Source organism: Anomaloglossus baeobatrachus, chromosome 5 (assembly GCF_048569485.1).
Source record: "Anomaloglossus baeobatrachus isolate aAnoBae1 chromosome 5, aAnoBae1.hap1, whole genome shotgun sequence".
In the NCBI taxonomy this organism is placed as follows: Eukaryota; Metazoa; Chordata; class Amphibia; order Anura; family Aromobatidae; genus Anomaloglossus; species Anomaloglossus baeobatrachus.
The window spans coordinates 552676860-552700205 of record NC_134357.1 but is presented as its reverse complement, the minus strand read 5'-3'; the positions used below and the strand labels follow the sequence as shown (position 1 = coordinate 552700205).

The window sequence follows — 23346 nt, the reverse complement described above, 5'->3', positions numbered from 1 at the left end:
TCCTCCATAGCCAGGACACGCCCCCACAGTTTTTTTTTTAAATTATTTAAGAAAAAAAAGCCGCATGTGGTTCTTCTTATTTTGATATACAGCCAAGATAAGCGTACAGCTGGAGGCTGCAGCCTGTAACCATATGTTTTATCTGTGCTGGGTATCATAACACGGAGGGACCCTACACCAAATATTTTATTTATTTTTATACCACGATAATGACTTGCAGACAGCGCCTGTGATTGGTTGCAGTCAGACGCTGTCACACAGGCTGGGAGCACATCTGACTGCAGCCAATCACAGACGCCAGAACAAGAAAGCCTGCGGAGACACCATCACATGTTTCTCAATGCTGGCAGAAAACTAGCCAGGTCTTTCACCGGGAAGGAACAACCACGAAAACGGCAGTCTCCAGTCAAAGAGACCACCTATGCCAAACATGGTATCCATCCACAGACAGCTGTTTCACAGGGTATTTGCCCCTCATCAGTGTGGAGTAGGAAACTGGCTAGTGGGAGCATTGCCTAGTAGACGACTACATAAGCAAGGATGGTTGACCTTAGGGAGATCAACATCCAACACCGCGGAGACACCATCACATGTTTCTCAACGCAGTGATTCTAGAGCAATGCCCCCTGGGAAATATTCAAAACAAGGAAGCCTGCGGAGACACCATCACAAGTTTCTCAACGCTGGCAGAAAACTAGCCAGGTCTTTCACCGGGAAGGAACAACCACGGGAAGGGCAGTCTCCAGTCAAGGAGACCACCTATGCCAAACATGGTATCCATCCACAGACAACTGTTTCGGGCTTTCTTGTTTTGAATATTTCCCAGGGGGCATTGCTCTAGAATCACTGCGTTGAGAAACACGTGATGGTGTCTCAGCGGTGTTGGATGTTGATCTCCCTAAGGTCAACCATCCTTGCTTATGTAATCACAGACGCCAGGACTGCTGGTGGGTGAGCAAAGGAGAGCATATGGATGAGCAGTGATGAAAGGCCCAAGAAGTGAAGAAGAATCAGCGGAGCAGTGTACAGCCGCGATGGAGCCTCAGTAAGTATTAAGTGCTCGCTTCATTCTTATTTTCTTTCTTTATTTATATATTTTCTTTTATCTCTCGAGTGCCAGATCTGGATCAAAAACTCAGAATCCCCGGCTCAGGCCCAACACCCAGGTACTTTGAAACAGTGTGGATTCGGACTTTTACAGTTCACCCATCACTACTTAGCACCTATAAAATGTGTATTGGTGAATATAGAAGGGAGTCAGTTCCCAATGATGATGAGAAAACTACTAAACTTAGCAGAAAGTGATTATAAAAACTCGATCACACCAGATGTTCCGACAAAGAAAATGGATCGTAGATGGAAATAGTAATTTGTAATATGACCATGTTTATTATTGTAGTATAGAGAAGTTACAGACATTGTTCAGACATGGAGATTGTGCGCTGAAAGTAAGGGGCACTTTGCACACTAAGACATCGCAGGAGCGATGTCGGTGGGGTCAAATTGAAAGTGACACACATCCAGTGTCGCTCTCGATATCGTAGTGTGTAAATCCTTTTTGATACTATTAACGAGCGCAAAAGCGTCAATCTTATCATCGGTGTAGCGTCGGTCATTTCCATAATTTCGGAAGGAACGATGTTGTTTCTCGTTCCTGCGGCAGCACACATCGCTGTGTGAGAAGCCGCAGGAGCGAGGAACATCTACCTGCGGCTCACACCGGCTATGCGGAAGGACAGAGGTGGGCAGGATGTTTATGTCCCGCTCATCTTCGCCCCTCCGCTTCTATTGGCCGCCTGCTGTCGCTATGACGCCGCACGACCCGCCCCCTTAATAAGGAGGCGGGTCGCCGGCCAGAGCGACGTCGCAGGGCAGGTGATTGCATGTGAAGCTGCCGTAGCGATAATGTTCGCTACAGCAGCTATCACAAGATATCGTAGCTGCGACGGGGTCGGGGACTCGACGGGGGCAGGGACTATCGTGCTCGGCATCGCAAGCATCGGCTTGCGATGTAGTAGTGTGCAAAGTGCCCCTAACTGTAATGAATGGCAGATCACTGAGATTGGAAGTTAGGAAGAAGAGGGTAGAGGAATGTTGGGTATTTTTTTTGGCGGAGGATTGCAATACTATCGTCTATATAGTGAATATATAAATATATAACAATATGAAATGCTCAATTCACATGGAATATTGCTTTTTACTTGATTTTTAGAAAACATGTCTATTAGTAACTGTATATATATTCTAATGTAACTTCTAATGTGCTTTCCCTTTCTTGTTTACTTACTTGCCTTTACTTTCACTGTCTCTTGTGTTTTCTTGTTCAATTTGTCAAATCTATATTTTCTGGCCACGTGAATTTTTCATAGTGGTCATCAAATTATTTTCAATTAAAATATTTCTCACTTTCTACGTATGATAATGGCTTCTACCCTTGTGAGTTTTGTAAGGTTTACAAAAGTGACCTGTGTATAAAATATTTCCCTCATTCTAAACATGTCAAGGGTTTCTCCCTTCTGTGAATTCTTTGGTGTTTAGCAATACTTGATTTATATACAAAACATTTCCCACATTCTAAACATGAAAAAGGCTTCTCCCCTGTGTGACTTCTCTGGTGTTTAGCAAGATTTGATTTGTCTGCAAAACATTTCGGACATTCTGAACATGAATATGGCTTCTGCCCTGTGTGAGTTCTCTGATGTGTCACAAGATACGATTTTCGGTTAAAACATTTCCCACATTCTAAACATGAATATGGCTTCTGCCCTGTGTGAGTTCTCTGATGTTTAATAATATTTGATTTTTCTGCAAAACATATCCCACATTCTGAACATGAAAAAGGCTTCTGCCCTGTATGAGTTCTCTGATGTATAACAAGACTTGACTTACGTGCAAAACATATCCCACATTCAGAACAAGAAAACTGCTTCTCCCCCGTGTGAGTTCTCTGGTAACTAACAAATTCTGAAGAAAACATTTTATCCCATGTGTGAATTTTTTTATGGATTTTTTGATATTCCGAAGTTGAAAATGGCTTCTTTGCTGTATGAGCACTTCGATTTTTAATTCCTCTTTTGTGCCATCTGTTTTTCTTAATAGTCTGTGATGAATCAGAAGGTAGGACTTGTTTAAAAGAATCAGACGATAGATCTTTGCTATGAAGGGATGATGGTATATCTGTAATAGATTCAATTATATCTTGTGTGATATCAAGTTCATCTGATTTTAAAACTGAAGATGCCAGTTGTGCCTCTACTCTCCTGGTACAGTCATCTGTCAAGAATAAAAATTATTTGTAATAATATAGTCAAATTTAAAGATATAATTTATAAAATAGCTTGTAACACCTATACCGGCGTTCTTGCACTGTCCTGCACCCTTTCCCTCGTGGGGAAATTATATTTATTGACTACATGTTGCGGTATCACTACTTCTTTTAAGAGCATCCAAATGCAATGTGCGAACACTTTTAATTCTTTTAAATTTTTGTCGAATTTCAGGTTTAGGTTTTTTTTTAATAAATGGAAAACAAAAATCAACCTAACATTACAACTAAGATAATGTACAAATCTCAGACACTCAGATCAGATTAAAGGGAGCCTGTCACAGATTTGGCCCCAATAAGCTGCGACCACCACCAGTAAGCTCTTATATACAGCATTCTAGAATACTGTATATAAGAGCCCAGGCCACTCTGTATAATGTAAAAAAAACTTTTATAATACTCACCTAGGGGGCAGTCTAGTCCGATGGGTGCCGTTGGTCTCCGCTCCGGCGCCTCCTCTCTACTGCGATGGTCATCCGCCTTTTGCCCAGCCTTGTGTGAATGACGCGTCCTACACATGAGCAGGAAGTCTTAAACCTTTCCTCGTGCCTGCGCATTACATTATTTAGATCTGCCCACAGCATGGCAGATCAAAGTGCGCCTGCGCAGGACCACAATGCCGGCCTGTGTGGATGACGTAGGACTCATCATCCACACGGGCCTGTGAAAAAGGAAGACGCCCATCGCAGCAGAGAAGAGGTGCTGGATCAGAGAGCAGCGACACTCATCAGTCTGGACCGCTCCCTAGGTGAGTATAATAAAAGTATTATTTAGGTTATACAGAGCAGCCGGGAATCTCATATACAGCATTCTAGAATGCTGTACACCATGTTCCAAAATTATTATGCAAATTATATTTTTTCTCTGATTTTCCTAAATCGTCGGTGCAAATGAGTCAGTCTAATAAGTCATCACCCGTTAGAGTATACATCAAATTTTATTGAAGAAACCTCTCAATGGTAACAGTATAATCTTCAAATTAAAAAAAAAAAATCTAAATACACTGTACCAATTTATTAGGCACAGTAGAGTTTCTAAGCATTTTATGTTTTAAAGAAAATGCTCATTTCTGGAATTGCAGCATTAGGAGGTCACATTCACTGAAATAAAAAGCTATTTAAATTCAAAACATCTTAACAGGCCAAGTTACATGTTAACATAGGAACCCTTCTTTGATATGATATCACCTTCACAATTCTTGCATCCATTAAACTTGTAATTTTTTTGGAGAGTTTTGGCTTGAATTTCTTTGCATGATGTCAGAATAGACTCCCAGAGCTGCTGTTTTGATGTGAACTGCCTCCCACCCTCATAGATCCTTTGCTTGATGATACTCCAAAGTTTCTCTATAGGATTGAGGTCAGATCAACATGGTGGCCACACCATGAATTTATCTCCTTTTATGCCCATAGCAGCCAATGACACAGAAGTATTCTTTGCAGTATGAGATGGTGCATTGTCATGCATGAAGATGATTTTGCTCCTGAAGGCACGTTTCTGCTTTTTGTACCATGGAAGAAAGTTGTCAGTCAGAAACTCTATATACTTTGCAGAGGTCATTTTCACACCTCCAAGAATCCAAAAGGGGCCTACCAGATGTCTCCCAATGATTCCAGCCCAAAACATGACTCCTCCACCTCCTTGCTGACATTGCAGCCTTGTTGGGACATGGTGGCCATCCACCAACCATCCACTACTCCATCCATCTGGACCATCCAGGGTTGCTCGACACTCATCAGTAAACAAAACTGTTTGAAAATTAGTCCTCATGTAGGTCTGGGCTCACTGCAACCGTTTCAGCTTGTGAGCACTGTTTAGGGGTGGCCGAATAGTAGGTTTATGCACCACAGCAAGCCTTTGAGGGATCCTACACCTTGAGCTTCAAGGGACTCTGAAGCTGCTGGTACCTCTAAATATCTGTTTGCTGATTTGTAATGGCTTTTTAGCAGCTGCTCTCTTAGGCTATGTGCGCACGTTGCGTACAGTCACTGCAGAATTTTCTGCAGCGATCTGAAGAGCACATGTGCGCTTCAAATCGCTGCAGAAAATGTCCGTAGAAAAAAAAAAGCCGATTCCATGCGCTCTGCCTGCAGCTCCTGCCATAGACAGAGCAGGAGCTGCCGGCAAAGCGCATGGAAGAAGTGACATGTCACTTCTTGAACGCAGCGCTTCAGGCAGCAGCCGAAGCGCTGCGCTCTAAGACGCCACGTGCGCACGGCCCCTGCACAATTTCCATAGACTGTGCAGGGGACGCAGGACGCATGCAGTTACGCTGCGCTACAAAGCGCAGCGCAACTGCATGAGTTACGCACACGTGCGCACATAGCCTTAATCTGATGAAGTTGCCTGTGCTCTGAATCCGCCACAAATCTCTTCACAGTACGATGATCACACTTAGGTTTTTGTGAAATATCTCATGTTTTCATCCCTTGTCCAAGGCATTGCACTATTTGATGCTTTTGGCATTGCACTATTTGATGCTTTTCGGCAGCAGAGATCCTTTTTGTTTCCCATGTTACTTGGAAATTGTGGCCTGCTTAATAATGTGGAACATCCAGTTTTCCATTTATTGGGCTCACCTAGCAAACTAATTATCACAGGTATCTGAGATTGATTTCATTGATGCAAAGAACCCTGAGACACAAAACCATCCATGGGTTTCATTAAAAAAACAAAAAAAATATTCGCTATGACACTTAAATCCAATTTGCATAATAATTTGGAACATGGTGTATATAAAGGCTCACTGGTAGTGGGCACAGGTTATAGTAGCCAAATCTAGTGACAGATTCCCTTTAAGGATTACAAAAGGTGTTATCATGTAAAGTGACGTCATTTTGGAGAAATTTCATTGTATGCTTCAAAATTTTTCGGTATGCTTATGGCATTATACTATTGTCTAAGTTTGATGTGCAGCCTTATCCTTATGTATTATGTATTTTTTTGGCTTGCACTCATAATATATATTAGTGCTCACTTCAGATATCCTATTTAGTAATATGAAGTTTTTTTCTGAATGTGAACACAGCTCCGCCCCTTTCGGCCATGTTTTTTCTATCTCCTATATAAGCAAGTCCTTGGTTACCCCTCTCCACACACAGCAGTTTTTCATTGCAATGAGATGACACACAGTTAGGCTATGTGCGCACGTTGCGTAAATACATGCAGTTACGCTGTGCTTTGTAGCGCAGTGCAACTGCATGCGTCCTGCGTCCCCTGCACAGTCTATGGAGATTGTGCAGGGGCCGTGCGCACGTGGCGTCTTAGAGCGCAGCGCTTCGGCTGCTGCCCGAAGCGCTGCGGTCTAAGAAGTGACATGTCACTTCTTCCGTGCGCTTTGCCGGCAGCTCCTGCTCTGTCTATGGCAGGAGCTGCAGGCAGAGCGCATGGAATCTGCTTTTTTTTTTTCTCTACGGACATTTTCTGCAGCGATTTGAAGCGCACGTGTGCTCTTCAGATCGCTGCAGGAATTTCTGCAGGGCTAGTACGCAACGTGCGCACATAGCCTTAAGGTCATAGAGCTAGGGACCCCAATATAGAGATATACCTTGATGAGGTTTTGGGGCTCAGTTACATTGATCAATGCGATTGCTAAATATCTCCTTTTTCCTAATATTCATGGCAGGTATGCATTTCCTTATTCACACTTTCAAGTTAGCAAGTGGCATTTTTCATTGAATGCTTCAATATTTTTCAGTATATTCAGTATGCTTATGGCATTATACTATTTTCTAAGTTTCATGTGCAGCCTTATCCTTATGTAGTTTGGAGAAATGGGGCCTGGATAGGAGCAGAAAACTGGCTGCAGTGGAAAGCGATGAAATAAGAGCGGCTTTGGTACTAACTACTATAGAGAAAACTGTGACTATAGACAATAACACATCTACTAAAATGATCACCCTCCGCCCCAACAGCCTTCACCATCAATGATTTAGTAACTAGAGGTGAAACATCTGGAGTAATTGGAGTATGTGGCTCGGGGGCTCTCGGCAATCCAAACTATTGTAGGGGCCAATATTTTCTGTCAGATGAGTTTCTTGAAGAAATATTAGACATTTACTTTCTGCCTCTCGGACTCAACAATGGACGGCTCCAGTACAAGTTCTTATATAATTGCCATTTGTAGAATTCCATTGTTTGGGTTTGGCGATACTGTGGCCATTATGAAGAGGGAACTTGGCCACGCTTCAGTGGTGGAAGTAACCATGGCACGTTCACGTAGTAACAGGCATCTAAAATGGTGGCCACCCAGTAATCAGCACTGGTAAAAATCAGGGAAAATTGGCAGTCACTTGGCAGTCACTGTAGCAAAGATTTGCTCACGTTACCAAACTACCCAGAGGCAACAAGCTGTCATCAGTTGGTGGTGTATTGCAGTTTAAAATTTACAGTTTCTCTCTCCCCTGCAGAAAACCTGTTCTAAAAAGTTCCCTAAACAGCCTCTTTACCCGGTTGACCCTCACAAAATTGCACAGTGCTGTAATACAGATGGTTTTCAGAACGCCGCAACACTGTGCCTGCCTCAGAGCACTTACAGGTTTGTGATAGATTAAGCCCGCAATACCTGGGGCACAGGGACTATTCATGATTTTCCTTTTTTTTTTTTTTTTTTTTTTTTTCTTAAACTGAAGCCATATACCTGGCTACACACTGGCGACCAGAAAAAAACGTTAAAAAAATAAGGCGACAGACAGACATTTTTTTCCAAGCATTCAAAGCAGCGCATCATGGCACACAGGTCCTGCATGAAGGTACACTCATTGGTAGTAAAGTGTAGTTGGTCCACAAAGCAATTCTGCCATGTGTGCTGCAGCTGAAACTCCACTCTTGCCTGCTGCTGCTCGCACAGTCTCTCCACCATATGCAGGGTGGAGTTCCATCTTGTTAGTACGTCGTTTATGAGGCAGTGAGCGGGAAGGCAGAAGTGACTGCAGTGTAGACAAGCAAGCAGCATCAGGCTGAGAACGTCGAAAGTGCGCACATACTGCCCATACTTTCAGCAGAAGCTCTGACATATGTGGGTAATTTTAGAGGAGGCTCTGTACCACCATCAGTACATTCCTGATCTCAGGAAACTACTTCACTGCACCTCGTGCTTTGAAGTCAGATGACGCATCATGTAGGTAGTGCTCAGGTTGAGAAGATTTCTCCCCTCGCTTCATGCTCTGATGGTCTGGCACCCCTGACCTGGTCAGGCACCACTGAGTACTGAACCCACGCCTGGGTGAGTACAAACAGGTAATCCTGAAGGCTGAGTAGGATGTGGACACACACACAGACACATAGTGGCCAGTTCACACACACACACACCATAGAAAGAATAGAGAGGAATGAATACCAGGGGAAAAGGGGGGGGGGGGGGGGAAGGTAGGGAGTGCGGCTATGTATTGCCCTCTGCGGTTTCCTCAGTGCCCATTGCGCCCCCAACTAGAACATCATAGTCCTCGGAATGCTGGAAATCCAGCCATTCCCGCCACGTAGCCCAGAATTTTTCATATGAATCGTATAGTGATGAGGTTAAATCCTCCATGAGCATGAGGTCATTGACCTTGTTGATCCATTGAACTAACGTGGGAGATGACGTACTCCTCCATTTTTCTGGTATGCATACTCTCGCTGCCGTAATGAGGAATTTACTCAGGGGATTCTTATATCTTTTTTCGGGAATCCCGCAGTGATGCAACAGGGCCTCCGCCGGCCCCAATTCCTCATCCTTGTCAGTAACCCGTCGGATAGTGTGGGACACTCCCTTCCAGAAGGGCTGGATCATTTCACACCACCAGAATACATGTAGAATGTTGCCCTCTGCCTTACCACACCTCCAACATATAGGGTCTATTGACGGAAACATGACATGTAGCTTGGAGGGAACTCTGTACCATCTAGATAAAAGTTTGTAGCTAGCCTCCTGGAACCTGGAACTAATGGAAGACGTGTGGGCCAATCTGAAGATCCTTTCCCATTGTGCTGGTGTCAACTGAATTCCCAAATCCCTTTCCCACTGTGTAGCGAAGGGGGATAGTTGGTGATCTGAAGGTGAAGATAAAAGCGAATATACCGTCGACAGTGAGTGACGTATTATGCCTGATCCCATACATAATTGTTCAAACTGTGTCTTAGGTCGCTGAAAGTGGGACCTGGTGGGAAGACTACTGAAAAAGTGCGCCAATTGTAGGCATCTCCACTGGCCAAGCGGGGTAGGATCTTGTCTAACTGCCAAACTAGCTGCCGAAGGCCAGGATCCCCAGTCTCCAAACTCCTCCACTCGATCCACCCCACCTCTAATCCACATCCGGAAGATCGGATCCACCCTACCAGGTTCAAAGGCGGGATGGCTCAAGATAGGCATTAGGCTGGAGTTCCTGGGAATCATTTCTGACTGTACTCTCCCGATGTTGCAATATGTCACGGTTGGGCCGATGGTTGGATGTGTTTTCAATCCTGCAGGGACCTCCGAGAGCACCCACGGCAATTTATTAAGGGGTATTGGGGAGAAGGACTGCTCAATTTGTATCCACTTCTTCTGAGACCCGTTCCGGCACCAATCAATCATTCTAGTAAGATGTCCCGCCAAATGATATCTTTTCAAGTCTGGCAGCCCAATCCCCCCCCCACCTTTGGTCCTGTGCAAGATGGCTCTTTTTATACGTGCCGATTTACCTGCCCAGACGAACGAGGACTGAATTAATTCTAGGGATTTGAAAAATCCCGAAGGTATTTTAATTGGGAGCGCCTGTAATAAATACAGGATTCTGGGTAGGACATTCATTTTGTATATCTGGCATCTACCAAACCAGGAGAACAGTGATTTCTCCCATCTGTCGCAATCTTTCCTAATAGAGGCTAACAATGACGGGAAATTCTGAGCGTAAAGGAGACTCAGGTCCACGGTCAGCTGTATCCCCAAATAGCTTAGGGACTGGGTTGCCCATCGGAAGCTAAACGCGGTTTTCAGCTCTTCTACTTCTTTGGATGGGAGGTTGATGTTCAAAGCCTCCGATTTTGAAAAATTTATCTTAAAATTAAATAAACCGGAATATCTCTGAAATTCCTTCATTAAGTCGGGAAGAGAGATTTTGGGGGATGACACAAAAAAACAGGAGGTCATCAGCGTATGCTGCTACTTTATGCGTGTCTTGAAGCACTCCTATACCTGCAATATCTGGGTTGGCTCGTACGTGTCTGAGGAAGGGCTCAAGCGTCAGGATGAAGATTAAGGGTGATAGCGGGCACCCTTGACGGGTGCCATTAGATATTTTAAATGGGTCCGACAGGATCCCATTCACTCGGACCCTAGCCGAGGGTACCGAGTACAGAGACATAATGCGACCCATCATTTCGTGTCCCAACCCCAGACACCCGAGCGTGGCTTCCATGAAAGTCCATCCCATTCTATCGAACGCCTTCTCGGCATCTGTTGACAGCAGCATGGATGGTATGCCCCCAGTTTTGGCTTTATGTATTAAATTAATGGCCTTAACTGTATTATCCCGTGCCTCACGACCCACCATAAAGCCCGTCTGGTCTGGATGAATTATTCGTGAAAGTAGAGGAGCCAGCCTATTTGCTAGAATTTTCGCAAATAGCTTTGTGTCCACATTTAACAAGGAGATCGGGCGGTAGCTCGCACATTGTGTTGGATCTTTCCCTGATTTAGGTATGACTAATGTGCGCTCTCAACGAGTCTGCATTAGGGTTCGGGGTTCCTGACGCTCTGGAGTTGAATGCTGACAGTAGGTGCGGGGATAATATTTCTTTAAGTTTTTTATAATATACAAGGGGGAAACCATCTGGCCCAGGTGCCTTTCCTGTTTTGGATGACCCAATTGCATCAACTAGTTCTTGAATTAAAATTGGAGTTTCCAGTGCTGCTATCTCAGAGTCCTCCAACCTCGGCATTTTTGCTTCTCTGATATATTCTAAGATTTTCCTTTTTAGGGATGATTTTGGTGTTTGGGGATTATTTGTTTCTAAGTTATATAATGATTCATAAAATTTTTGGAACGTCTCAGCAATTTCTGTCGAAGAGTGAAGTATGGAGCCCTGAGGATGTGCAGGAGATATTTTTGGTATAAAAGTTGTCGCCTGCTGCTGCCTGAGTGCTCTTGCTAACATCTTACTACACTTGTTCCCGTGTTCCTAAAAATGTCTACGGCATCTATTAAGAACCCCTTTTGCCTTACTATTCAGTAATTTCCATAATTCTTCCCGAACTTTGAATAGGGTACACCCCAACTCCGCTGAGGGCATCTGCTTATGCCGTGTCTCCAAGTCTGAGTTGTGTTAGTAACCTGGAAACCTCCATTTCCCTTTCCCTCTTTCGTTTTGCCCCTTGCTGTATGAAAACCCCTCTGATGACACACTTATGAGCCTCCCAGACCGTTGTTGGAGTAGTGTCTCCAGTCCAGTTTACTGAAAAATATTCTGTCAGGGAATTCTGTACTATTTGCAGGCTTTCGGGGTCCTCCAACAGAAAAGTGTTCATTTTCCACTGCCACTGCTGTGGGATCGGAGACTGCAATACCACGGACACCGTACAGAGTGCGTGGTCAGAGAAAGTTATGCTATCTGAGCTTGTGCGATCCTCTCAAGATCTTTATGTTGTACAAAAAAGTAGTCCAGTCTAGAATATACTCCATGTGCATTTGAGTAGAATGAGTAATCCTTGTCAGACGGGTGCAGTAGCCTCCATGTGTCCACAAGCTGCTGCTCATGTAATATGGCACCGCAGCTTGCGGAGAGCTGACCTGGGATGTACTGAAGCCCCTGATGAGGTGTCCTGAGCCGGGTTCAGAGCGATATTAAGATCCCCCCATAAGATGAGTGTCCCCTCCGAAAAGTCTTCAATCCTTTCCAAAAAGCCCGACAGGGCATCAATTTGCCCTACATTAGGGAGGTATATGGATACCAGCGTATAGATATGTGTGGCGATCCTTCCCTTCACCATCAATAGTCTGCCTGTGTCATCACTGCGAGAGTCCATGAACTCCCAAGGGATTGAGCGCGAGATGAGGACGCTAGTTCCTCGGGACTTCGAGTCAGGTGAGAAGCTATGGTATGCCTCCGGGAACCAACGTGAAGTCAATTTGAACAATTTGCCTTTGCTCAAATGCGTTTCTTGCAGACAAGCAATTTGGACCCCAGCTTTTTTTAACGTGTTTGACAGGATAGACCTCTTACCCGGACTATGTAAGCCTTTTACATTTAACGTCCCACATTTCACCTCCGAGACCCCTGAATTATGCATGTTGAGCCCAAGACCATTATTAACCCCCCTACCAAGGAAAACTGGGTAAGGGAAAAAAGGTTAGGGACTAGGTGGATAAAAGAGGTTAAAAGTGCCGAAAAAAAGAGACGGCACAGTCTTTTAGAGCGAAAATCGGGTAGGTAGAAAAGAGCAGTAGAAAAGGATGAAATGAGCTGAAAAAGTGAGTTAGAAAAGGGATACAGAAAGTATTCGACAAGAAGGGAAAGTAAACAAACCAGCTGGCCTAAAAGAACACACTATAAAACTTTACAGTCTCACGAAATTTGGAGACCTGGTGACCTCCAATCAGGAGAACCACCCTTGGGGTGCGTGGAAAACCACCAAGGGTGACAGCTGAGCAAGCTATAGGTATTAATGACATTATCCTACTAGGCTAAAAACTCACATCTCACCCCCCGATCTGAGACCGAACGGTGAGAGGCACAATTCTTAAACTTGTATGTCAAACTATCAACACAGTAACACAGTATTAAGGGACCCTGTGACTCCCCAAAAAGGAAGAAGAGGAGAAGAGAGAGAGAGAGAAAAAAAAAAAAGGGGGGGGGGGGAACAGACCCCCCCCTGTCAGTGAGGAGAAAGACACAGATATAACCCACATCAGTGACCCATCATAATAGTGTCCTTCTCAAGTCCCAGATCTTCCTCCTCAACCCACACCTCCCACCTCTGAATAAGGAACCACCTCCGATCTCGCATCATCAGTCTGGCTCCTCCTGGGAGAATTCTCTCATTGGCCTGGAATCCTTGTAGCTCCTCTGGGGTCTTGCAAATCCGCGCTTATTTCCTCTTTGTTTTTGGGGTAATCCATCGGATCTGTCCAGATGTAGCCAGTTAGGGATTGCTACTGCAGGGGTTTCAAGGAACTGGAAAAGAGCCTCCGCCTCGTCCGGGCGTTTCAGCAGGTATTGGACCCCATTATGCCGGACTATAAGGTGAAATGGGTGTCCCCATCTGTATGACGCACCTTTTTCCTTGATTTTTTGCAGTAAAGGCATAAGTTGGCGCCTCATGTAGAGGGTTCTAGAACAAACATCAGGAAAAAGCTTAACTTCAGACCCTTCATATGTGATAGTCCCGTGGGTCCATGCATTTCGCAGTATGGCTTCTTTATATGTATAATAGTGCAGTCTGCATAGGACATCTCTCGGCTGAGCATTATCCCCAGGGCCCTGGCGATATACTCTGTGGACTCTCTCAATCACAAAAGTAGTGTCATCAGCAGCTCCCATCACCTTGTTAAAGATTGAGGTTACAGTTTTAAGAAGAGCCGTAGCAGCGATCTTTTCTGAAATGCCTTTTCAGGCGTATATTATTTCGCCTTCCCCTATTCTCTTGATCGTCTAACAGGATGGCGACATTTTGCAGATGTGTTCTGGAGTTGGAGAGATCTTGCTCCGGTGTGTTAACTCTTTCAAATAGTGTAAATACATCCTTCTCCACTGCTATAGTGCGTGTATCAAGAGCCTCTATATCCCCTCTCACAATGGACAGAGCCCTCTCATGTGCCGCCTCCATTTTGGTGACTAAATTGTCCAGGTCATTTTTAGTGGGGAGTGCAGACAGCAATTGCAAAATACGGTCTGTGTCCACAATAGCACCCGCAGGGTTAACTCCATGTGCACTCTGGCTTCCAATTTGTTTCCCCTGGCTGTTAGGGGGATGGTGACCATGAATCCCTGCAAGCCCCTGCTCCACCAAGGACACTCTGTTTTTATTGCCTCCAGGGTTAAGCCCATCCATGTCAGGACCACCGCTCTCTTCACTAACCTGACACCTCATGGTCTGCTGTGTGGATGGGACACTGCCGCTGCCATCTTCCTGTGTACTCTGCTTCTCAGATCTTGCTCCTGTACACTCCTGCACTGCCAGCGTCTGAGATATTATCAGGGACCTTGTTTCCATCTGCTCTGGAGCAGTAACGCTCTGTTTCTGGCTCCCACGTGTCGCCTCTGCTTGTTTTTCAGCACCTCTGCTGTCCTTTGCAGCTGCAGCAGGTGCCTGCCTCATGACAACCGTCGCCATTACAGGAGCAGGCCTGGAGACTGGGGATAGTTTACCTCCCTGGAACACACGATCCACCGCCGCTCTGCTACTTCTCAGGGCCGGGGGTCCGCTCTGTGGTCCTGTGCTCCTCTTCCCTGGCATATTTGGGTGTGCCAGGTGAGTTTAAAGCTATGTTTTGCCGCCTCAGCCTACAGAGCTTTCAGTATGTACTTCTGCCTGCAACCATGCTCAAGCCATGCCCCCCCTTTTGGGTGGGTTAAGGACTTGTGGGTGGTGAAATATGGTACCTGGACTAATGTTTTATGATGCTTGTATGTGAATGCTTCCCTGTGGAAAAGTTGTTTTAAAAGTTTGCACTTTAAAATGTTCTTGTCTTTACAGCCCGAGGACGTGCTGTTGATAACTAAGGGGGAATGTCGCGCCCCTGACCTGGTCAGGCACCACTGAGTACTGCACCCACGCCTGGGTGAGTACAAACAGGTAATCCTGAAGGCTTAGTAGGGTGTGGACACACACAGATACATAGCGGCCAGTTCACACACACACACACCATAGAGGGGACCCCTGGGCAGACCCAGGAGGGGGCATGGCCTCCATATCTCAGCTAGTGGTGGGGTGGAGAAGATGGTTGCTAGGCTGCAGAGGAAGGCACAGTGGGGAGGAAGTAGTGAACCAGTCTGAAGTGAGGAAGCGAAGTGTGCAGTCGCAGAAGGAGGACGTGCGCAATGTCACTAGTCAGACCCTGCACGTGTAGTGGCTGTCGGCGGGGGAGAAGAGCTATCAAGTAGTCAGCCTGAAAGACACCTCAGGAAGAAGCTGGGTGATTGAGTACGGAGACTTTGGAGGAGACCAGGCCCGCACGGGGAAACCGGTCCCTAGAGCAGGAACCCATTTACTTGGTCTGCTAAACCTGCTGGTGAGGGTGCTGGATGTACCTCGCCAACCGACACAGAGTCCGCAGCATCAGCAGCAACGAGGGGGCCTATAAGGAGGATTGAGCCTGTAGCTATCCACCTTGGTCCACGCTGCCAGCAAATGGGCCAGAAAGGGGAGAAAAGGCAGTTACAACTTCCCTGGGTGATTCCCGCAGCACTTCAAGTCAGGGGTCATCCGAAACAAGAAGGGCTAGGAAGGCGAGCTGACAGTCACCTCTATATCAGCCTGAAGGATACCTGGTTCTCCCTGCAGTCTCAGCATCGCCCGGGTTACCTCACAGCAACAACTGAACGTGAGTAAAAACTCTGAAAGACAATTCTGGACTGTGTGTGAGTTCTTCTGCGACCTGTGGTACTACACATATACACCTGAGCCCCTGGGGCAAGCCTCACTCTCGGGAGGCCATAACACCAGACTGCAGACACCATCAGCCCCAGACGTTTGTTAAACTGCAGTGGCGGTCACCCCCTGACCGCAAAACCGAGAGTAGCGTCACGAAGCCTATTAAAAGTTAACCTGACATACCTGTTGCCAGAAGATTTCCAGCACGTGAAGACCCTGCGGCGTCCCTGGAGGTGGAGAGAAGTCCCTGAGGTCCCGGAGGTGACTGCTGCAGGTGAGGGGCTTCACATCGGCACATCTTGTAAACCAACACTCTCTTGTCATTAGCATATTCCCAGAAGAAATGCCATGCCTGGGAGCTCTTCTGAGCTGGCTTTGCTGTGAGATTTTCACTGGCACAACGAACGGTAGCAGCCAACTTACTAGCTATGGGTCGTCCAAAGGGCTTTTGCTCCATGCTCCCTCTTACTGTGCTCCTATTTCGTCTGCCTGAACACTTTTTTTCTTCATTGGAATGGTGCACATCACTGGCCTTCGCTCCAGGTGGGGTCAAGCACCTTGTCGTCATCCCTTGTGTCGTCTCCCACCCACTCTTCTTCTTTTTAACGTTTTTGCGATCGTTGATCATCGCTCCTAGCTGTCACACGCTGCGATGTCGCTAACGACACCGGATGTGCGTCACAAACACCGTGACCCCGACGATATATATAGTTAGCGATGTCGGAGCGTGTAAAGCACCCTTTAGTGGTTGGGAGTCAGTGCACTCGGTTTCTTCAGTCTTTTTCACCTCTGGGGCAGGGCCAAGTGGATGGGCCACAGGACCCCAGCCAGCAAAGTCATCAAAAAGCATTTGACTACTGCATGACTTGTGGCTCACACTGCTTGGCTGATTTTGAATTGCTTGAGGTGAAAGAAAGATTACCATGGAACTTAGGAGACGACTGAGCTTTCAGGTGTGGACCGGGTGGAAGACAATACAAAATGACTACCAATGCCTCTAGTACTATAATCTAAAACTGCCTCAACATGTTGTGGCCTCACCATTCATGCGGTGGTTCTTGGGCCTAAGAAATTACGAAGACCAGCCTGGGGTCTGCGTGCACCAGAGGAAGGTGTTACAGTTTGGAGCGTAGCAGGCACAGATCTACCACGTCCTCACCCTGAAGCAGCTACAACAACACCACCACCTCTACCAGCAGCACCACCACCACGTCCTCTATTAGATGATGTTCTCATTCTTTGGCACAATAACAAGTTCAGATTATTACATGGCCTGTATAAAGAGAATGACTATAATAAAACCTGTATGCAGCTGTTTTGGAGCGCTATGCCAAGCTATGTGATGCAACTCAATATGATTGAGCCAATAGATTACACGGCCTGTACGCTGCTATGATTGACCGCTACGCAAAGCTACATAAAGCAGCGGTGTATTTGATTTTGAATTACATGCACCCATCACTGTCCCTCACTCCTACAGCGTCCTCTCTCTACAAATGATTTTGTTTTTTTAGTAACTGCAACTATCACTGTCCCTCACTACAACAGCGCACTCTCCCTATTCTAGTCAATGCAAACTGGCGGTGCAGCCTGTGATCCAGCCTTTACACACGTCGAGTCACAGGATGCGCCGGCCAATCAAACATGACAATAATTGGCATAGCTGCTATGGCTCTGGAAGTGCCCACAGTCTTATAGCTTGTTGATTGGCTGCTCTGCAATCTTTCAACAAGCTTTATTCGGGTGACAAAGCCAAACAGGAATCAGATATACAGTAAGAGGTCCATAAGCAAAAAGAATATGTTATCACAGCTCACCTAGACCTATATGCATCCCAAATGGTGGACTGTGAAAAATCCATAAAAAACAAAGTGGATAAAAGGCTCAGCGTGTAGACAAGGGTCTTGTCTACACGCTGAGCTTTTTTTCAACTGTATGTTTGTAGCGCCCAGAGAAGCGGGTACTCGGTCTGGGGCAGTAACAGATGGTGATGTCACTCTGGTGGCCGTTGCCCAATCCCGTGTTCTGGGCCCCTTTTGTTAATGGGGTGTATTTACAGGGGAAATAAGAGTTTTTGTCATGTGACGCCACCTGCGGGTTGTGGTTAAGGATGGGGAACCGCTGCTCAATGTGGGTACTCCCAGGGATAGTGGTAGTGGCAGCTGAGATGGTAGGCACTTCCCACGTAGGGCTGTGCCTGGGAGATCTAATGGGGAAATAAAGGAGACCACACCAGGTTGTCTTTAACAGTCTCTATGCACTGTGGACCCAGGGGTGCTGGTTCAGGTCCCTTGGAGGACCAGTGCCAATGTAGTGACCCAGGTTGCTCTGTCCCCGGCACTCTCTGTAGACTGAGTCCCCGTAGCGTGGAGCGTTCGGGAACACCGACTGTCCCTTTTAGGGTACAGTCTTCTTCTCTGTACGGCGGGCAGTGCGGACCCTGCGGGGAGATAAGTGTCCGAACCCCGATCCTAGTTTACTGCTGATGCCCCCGGATTATTTGGGTCGATGAAGTCTGTGAAGGTATCCTCACCGTGCAGGTATTTATCAAACAGTTTGAAACTTGACATTTGACCTAGGGCCCTGTGCCCCGTTCGTGCTCCGGTCACAGCGATATCTCGGTACCCGTCCTGGCGACCTCTCTCCTGTGCCTCAGGGTCACAGTTACACGGACCCAGCTCAGGCATGTCTGCACACCTCTCCTGTGTGCTCCCGACTTCTGACTGCTGACCCCTTCCACCAGGCTGGCTATACCCAGGGACTCATTCCCATGGCGACCATCCCCTTACATGGTTAACCCTCTATGCCCAGTGTGGATAGGAGAACTAGGATTTTAGATGTGGGTTGGTGGAATCGGCACTGGTACTCCAGGTCCCGGGTGGGGGGGGGGATCCTGCATCCCCAAGAGGATGCAGTTCCCTCTAGTGCCCTGAGGGTCGCTACATGTTTTTTATGGATTTTTCACTATAAAGCTTCAAAGTTTTTCCAAGATGGTTGCTGTCTTTCTCCACTACACTTGAGTAAAGGTCCATGTTAGGGGTTCAACAATGAATACAAGGTGTCCGAAACGGACCCCAAACTTTACAGTTCAGATTTGTTCATCCCTAGTTATGCTACCTTTTAATGGCTAACAAAAATAAAGTAAGTGCTGTGCAAAGCAAGCTTTCCAGACTGCTTAGGTCTCTTCATCAACTACAAGATTATTATTTGTTTCTCCCACTGAGAGCAATCAATCTTTATTCACCTGGTGAACATGGCACCAAACTAAGAATCTAGGACATCACCAGCATCATCACCCTCCGCTTTCTCTTAGGGGTCCACCATACGGATTAGATTCTTCTTCTTATGATTTTCTAAGTTGTCTTCACATTCTACATACACTGTCATTCGGCTTTGCAGATTAGAGATCTGGGCAGCTGAGGGTGAACATCTTCTAATTTCAGGGGATAGGGTGGATCCTACCTGTAAGATCTGGCTGATACAGATATCATTCCAACACAACAGCGAACAATGCCCAAAATAATGGGGACAGTTTTGGGTGGAGGAGCATGTGGTGGTCTAGCAGCAGAATGGTGACCATTTGATATGGCCGGACTACAACCCTGCTAAAGCAGCCACAGCCGGTGACTGAGAAGAATCTGTGACTTCTCTGCATTTAGTGGTCACTACTCACCTGGGAAGTTATCTGTAGGAATTTCCTCTTTACACCGCTCATCACCCCTCACATATGTCTCTGTAGTATTAATATGGGTCAGATCTTCCCCCTGAAACAAATATTGTAAAAGTCAAAGACAGATGGAAAAGTCCCATCTATGATCAGCTCTAATCCTGCCATCTCCACCGCTCTCATTACACAAGTATAACACATATAATACTGGAGGATAAAACAAGACTTCGCACAAGACCTTCACAGCCGTCTACACATCATAGGGAGATTTCATGGCACCTTCTCTCCATCTACCTGATGATCCTGAGGAACATTGGGATCTTCTTGTTTACAGTCCTGTAGGAGAAGAGGATGGGGACATCTCTGTAGTGTTGTCCTCTTACTGGATAGAACTGGAGGAGACACATACAGGGACTGAATTCATTCCTTACATACAGATAATTATAGGCCGTGTGTATTTAGTCCTGTCTATTACCTGGTGATGTGAGGGGCTGGGGAACCTCCATCATGACGTCCTTGTACAGATCTTTGTGTCCTTCTAAATACTCCCACTCCTCCATGGAGAAATAGACGGTGACGTCCTGACACCTTATAGGAACCTGACACATACAATGATACCGTCACCCCCGATCCCTTCATAGCGTTACTGTATAATGTCCCAGCATTCCCAGCAGTGTCACCTCTCCAGTCAGCAGCTCAATCATCTTGTAGGTGAGTTCTAGGATCTTCTGGTCATTGATGTCCTCATGTATCCGGGGGTGAGGTGGAGGCCCCATGATTGGGCTCAGGGGTCTTCCCCATCCCTCAGACACAGGGGCCTGACAGCGCTCACTAGAGGTCTTCATCACTACTGTGTAATCCTGGTTATGGAGAGACACAGTAATAAATCTCACTACAGACATTTCCAGAGTCCTCACCTCTCCAGTTCTGTCCATCTGTTATTCCCATAGATAAGAATGATGTAATGTGACGTCATCAGAATCTCTCACCTCTCCAGTAAGCCGGAAGAGGATCTCTAGGGTGAGGTGTAATATCCTCTCCGCCATCTTGTCCCTGTCCATATCCATCCTTCACGGGGCAATCAGGAGAATTCTCTTCTATAGGAGATCTCCACTGAGAGGATCCGATATTGTAGGGACCTGAATGGGGAGAAGATGACGATGTAACATCAGAAAGAATCCGCTGTAATAATACAATTACTGGAGAGAATAAGGGGAAACATATAATGAGAATATTCTGGGGGAACATTATACTGTGTGGGGGCAGAAAGGGGCCGAGGACCGAGGCCAGAAAGGGGCCGAGGACGGAGGCCAGAAAGGGGCCGAGGACCAAAGGAAGAAAGGGGCCGAGGACCGAAGGAAGAAAGGGGCCGAGGACCGAGGGCAGAAAGGGGCCGAGGACCGAGGGCAGAAAGGGGCCGAGGACCGAGGGCAGAAAGGGGCCGAGGACCGAGGGCAGAAAGGGGCCGAGGACCGAGGGCAGAAAGGGGCCGAGGACCGAAGGAAGAAAGGGGCCGAGGACCGAGGGCAGAAAGGGGCCGAGGACCGAGGGCAGAAAGGGGCCGAGGACTGAGGGCAGAAAGGGGCTGAGGACTGAGGGCAGACGGGTTTCCTCACTTCCGGCCTCTCATAGTTGCGGCGTCTGTATCTATCAGAGGAAAAGGAACAAAAACCTCACGATTCATAGAAATCAGCGAGAGAAAAACACCAAGAAAGTCTCAGAGCTGAAGGGGTTAATGCCCCCTGCCCCAGTAATGGGGAATCTCCACACACCTCCTCCTGCAGAGCCGCACACTAGATATATGGCTGCTCTGTGCTTCCAGGACCTGTGATGATGTCACATGGAGGGGAGGAGTCAGGGGTCACATGATCAGCTCCTCAGTGTATGCAGGACTCTGCTGTGCTGGGTGTCAGGTGCTGGATGAGGGGAAGGTTATACTGTATGTGACCACTGGAGGGAGCAGCGCTGTGCTGGGATATACTCGGTGCTTGGCCCAGTGGGAGCCGCTTGCAGTGTATGAGCCTGGTACTGGGGGGAAAATCAGCGTTATCAGATGTAGTGTGCGCAAAGAAAAAAAAACAATATATATATATATATTGAAAAGACCCCACCTTTCCTCCTCTGGACGTGCTCTGTTTATGGCTGCATGCAGTGGCGTAACTAGAGTTTGATGGGCCCTGGTGCAAACTTTGGACCGGGGCCCCCCTCCATGTACACAACACTTAGGGTACGGGATAATGATGCTGACACTTGGCTTTTACCCACAGCACCCAGGTTTCCCATGCTCTGTCATACATCTTTCCCTCAGCACCCTGCTTTCCCATATCAGAGCATGGGAAAGCTGGGTGCTGAGAGATGTATAGCAGAGCATGGGAAAGCCGGGTGCTGAGAGATGTATAGCAGAGCATGGGAAAGCTGGGTGCTGAGAGATGTATAGCAGAGCATGGGAAAGCTGGGTGCTGAGAGATGTATAGCAGAGCATGGGAAAGCTGGGTGCTGAGAGATGTATAGCAGAGCATGGGAAAGCTGGGTGCTGAGAGATGCACAGCAGAGCATGGGAAAGCTGGGTGCTGAGAGATGCACAGCAGAGCATGGGAAAGCTGGGTGCTGAGAGATGTATAGCAGAGCATGGGAAAGCTGGTTGCTGAGAGATGTACAGCAGAGCATGGGAAAGCTGGGTGCTGAGAGATGAACAGCAGAGCATGGGAAAGCTGGGTGCTGAGAGATGTATAGCAGAGCATGGGAAAGCTGGGTGCTGAGAGATGTATAGCAGAGCATGGGAAAGTTGGGTGCTGAGAGATGTATAGCAGAGCATGGGAAAGCTGGGTGCTGAGAGATGTATAGCAGAGCATGGGAAAGCTGGGTGCTGAGAGATGTATAGCAGAGCATGGGAAAGCTGGGTGCTGAGAGATGTATAGCAGAGCATGGGAAAGCTGGGTGCTGAGAGATGTACAGCAGAGCATGGGAAAGCTGGGTGCTGAGAGATGTACAGCAGAGCATGGGAAAGCTGGGTGCTGAGAGATGTATAGCAGAGCATGGGAAAGCTGGGTGCTGAGAGATGTACAGCAGAGCATGGGAAAGCTGGGTGCTGAGAGATGTATAGCAGAGCATGGGAAAGCTGGGTGCTGAGAGATGTATAGCAGAGCATGGGAAAGCTGGGTGCTGAGAGATGTACAGCAGAGCATGGGAAAGCTGGGTGCTGAGAGATGTACAGCAGAGCATGGGAAAGCTGGGTGCTGAGAGATGTACAGCAGAGCATGGGAAAGCTGGGTGCTGAGAGATGTACAGCAGAGCATGGGAAAGCTGGGTGCTGAGAGATGTACAGCAGGGCATGGGAAAGCTGGGTGCTGATAGATGTATAGCAGAGCATGGGAAAGCTGAGTGCTGAGAGATGTACAGCAGAGCATGGGAAAGCTGGGTGCTGATAGATGTATAGCAGAGCATGGGAAAGCTGGGTGCTGAGAGATGTATAGCAGAGCATGGGAAAGCTGGGTGCTGATAGATGTATAGCAGAGCATGGGAAAGCTGGGTGCTGAGAGATGTATAGCAGAGCATGGGAAAGATGGGTGCTGAGAGATGTATAGCAGAGCATGGGAAAGCTGGGTGCAGAGAGATGTACAGCAGAGCATGGGAAACCTGGGTGCTGAGAGATGTATAGCAGAGCATGGGAAAGCTGGGTGCTGAGAGATGTATAGCAGAGCATGGGAAAGCTGGGTGCTGAGAGATGTACAGCAGAGCATGGGAAAGCTGGGTGCTGAGAGATGTATAGCAGAGCATGGGAAAGCTGGGTGCTGAGAGATGTAT

The 23346-nt window shown here is 47.0% G+C and overlaps 1 protein-coding gene across 1 annotated transcript; it reads right to left on the bottom strand.

Moving 5' to 3' along the window:
* Positions 1–1366: 1366 nt before the first annotated feature.
* LOC142312260 (gastrula zinc finger protein XlCGF66.1-like) lies at positions 1367–20671 on the bottom strand. Its single transcript, XM_075351191.1, has 6 exons — positions 20532–20671; positions 20223–20402; positions 20018–20141; positions 19837–19934; positions 19549–19639; positions 1367–3273 (listed from the first exon to the last, which is right to left on the bottom strand). The coding sequence occupies exons 1-6, from the start codon at positions 20607–20609 to the stop codon at positions 2486–2488; spliced, it is 1359 nt and encodes a 452-aa protein (XP_075207306.1). The 5' UTR covers positions 20610–20671; the 3' UTR covers positions 1367–2485.
* Positions 20672–23346: the final 2675 nt, after the last annotated feature.

Coding starts and splice junctions, on each gene's coding strand:
- LOC142312260 (XM_075351191.1), bottom strand. CDS start 20,609: ATGGATATGGACAGGGACAAGATGGCGGAGAGGATATTACACCTCACC. Junction 19,640..19,836: donor ATGTTCCTCAGGATCATCAG/GTAGATGGAGAG, acceptor TATTTGTTTCAG/GGGGAAGATCTGACCCATAT. Junction 3,274..19,548: donor TCCTACAGATAACTTCCCAG/GTGAGTAGTGAC, acceptor TATTCTTGACAG/ATGACTGTACCAGGAGAGTA.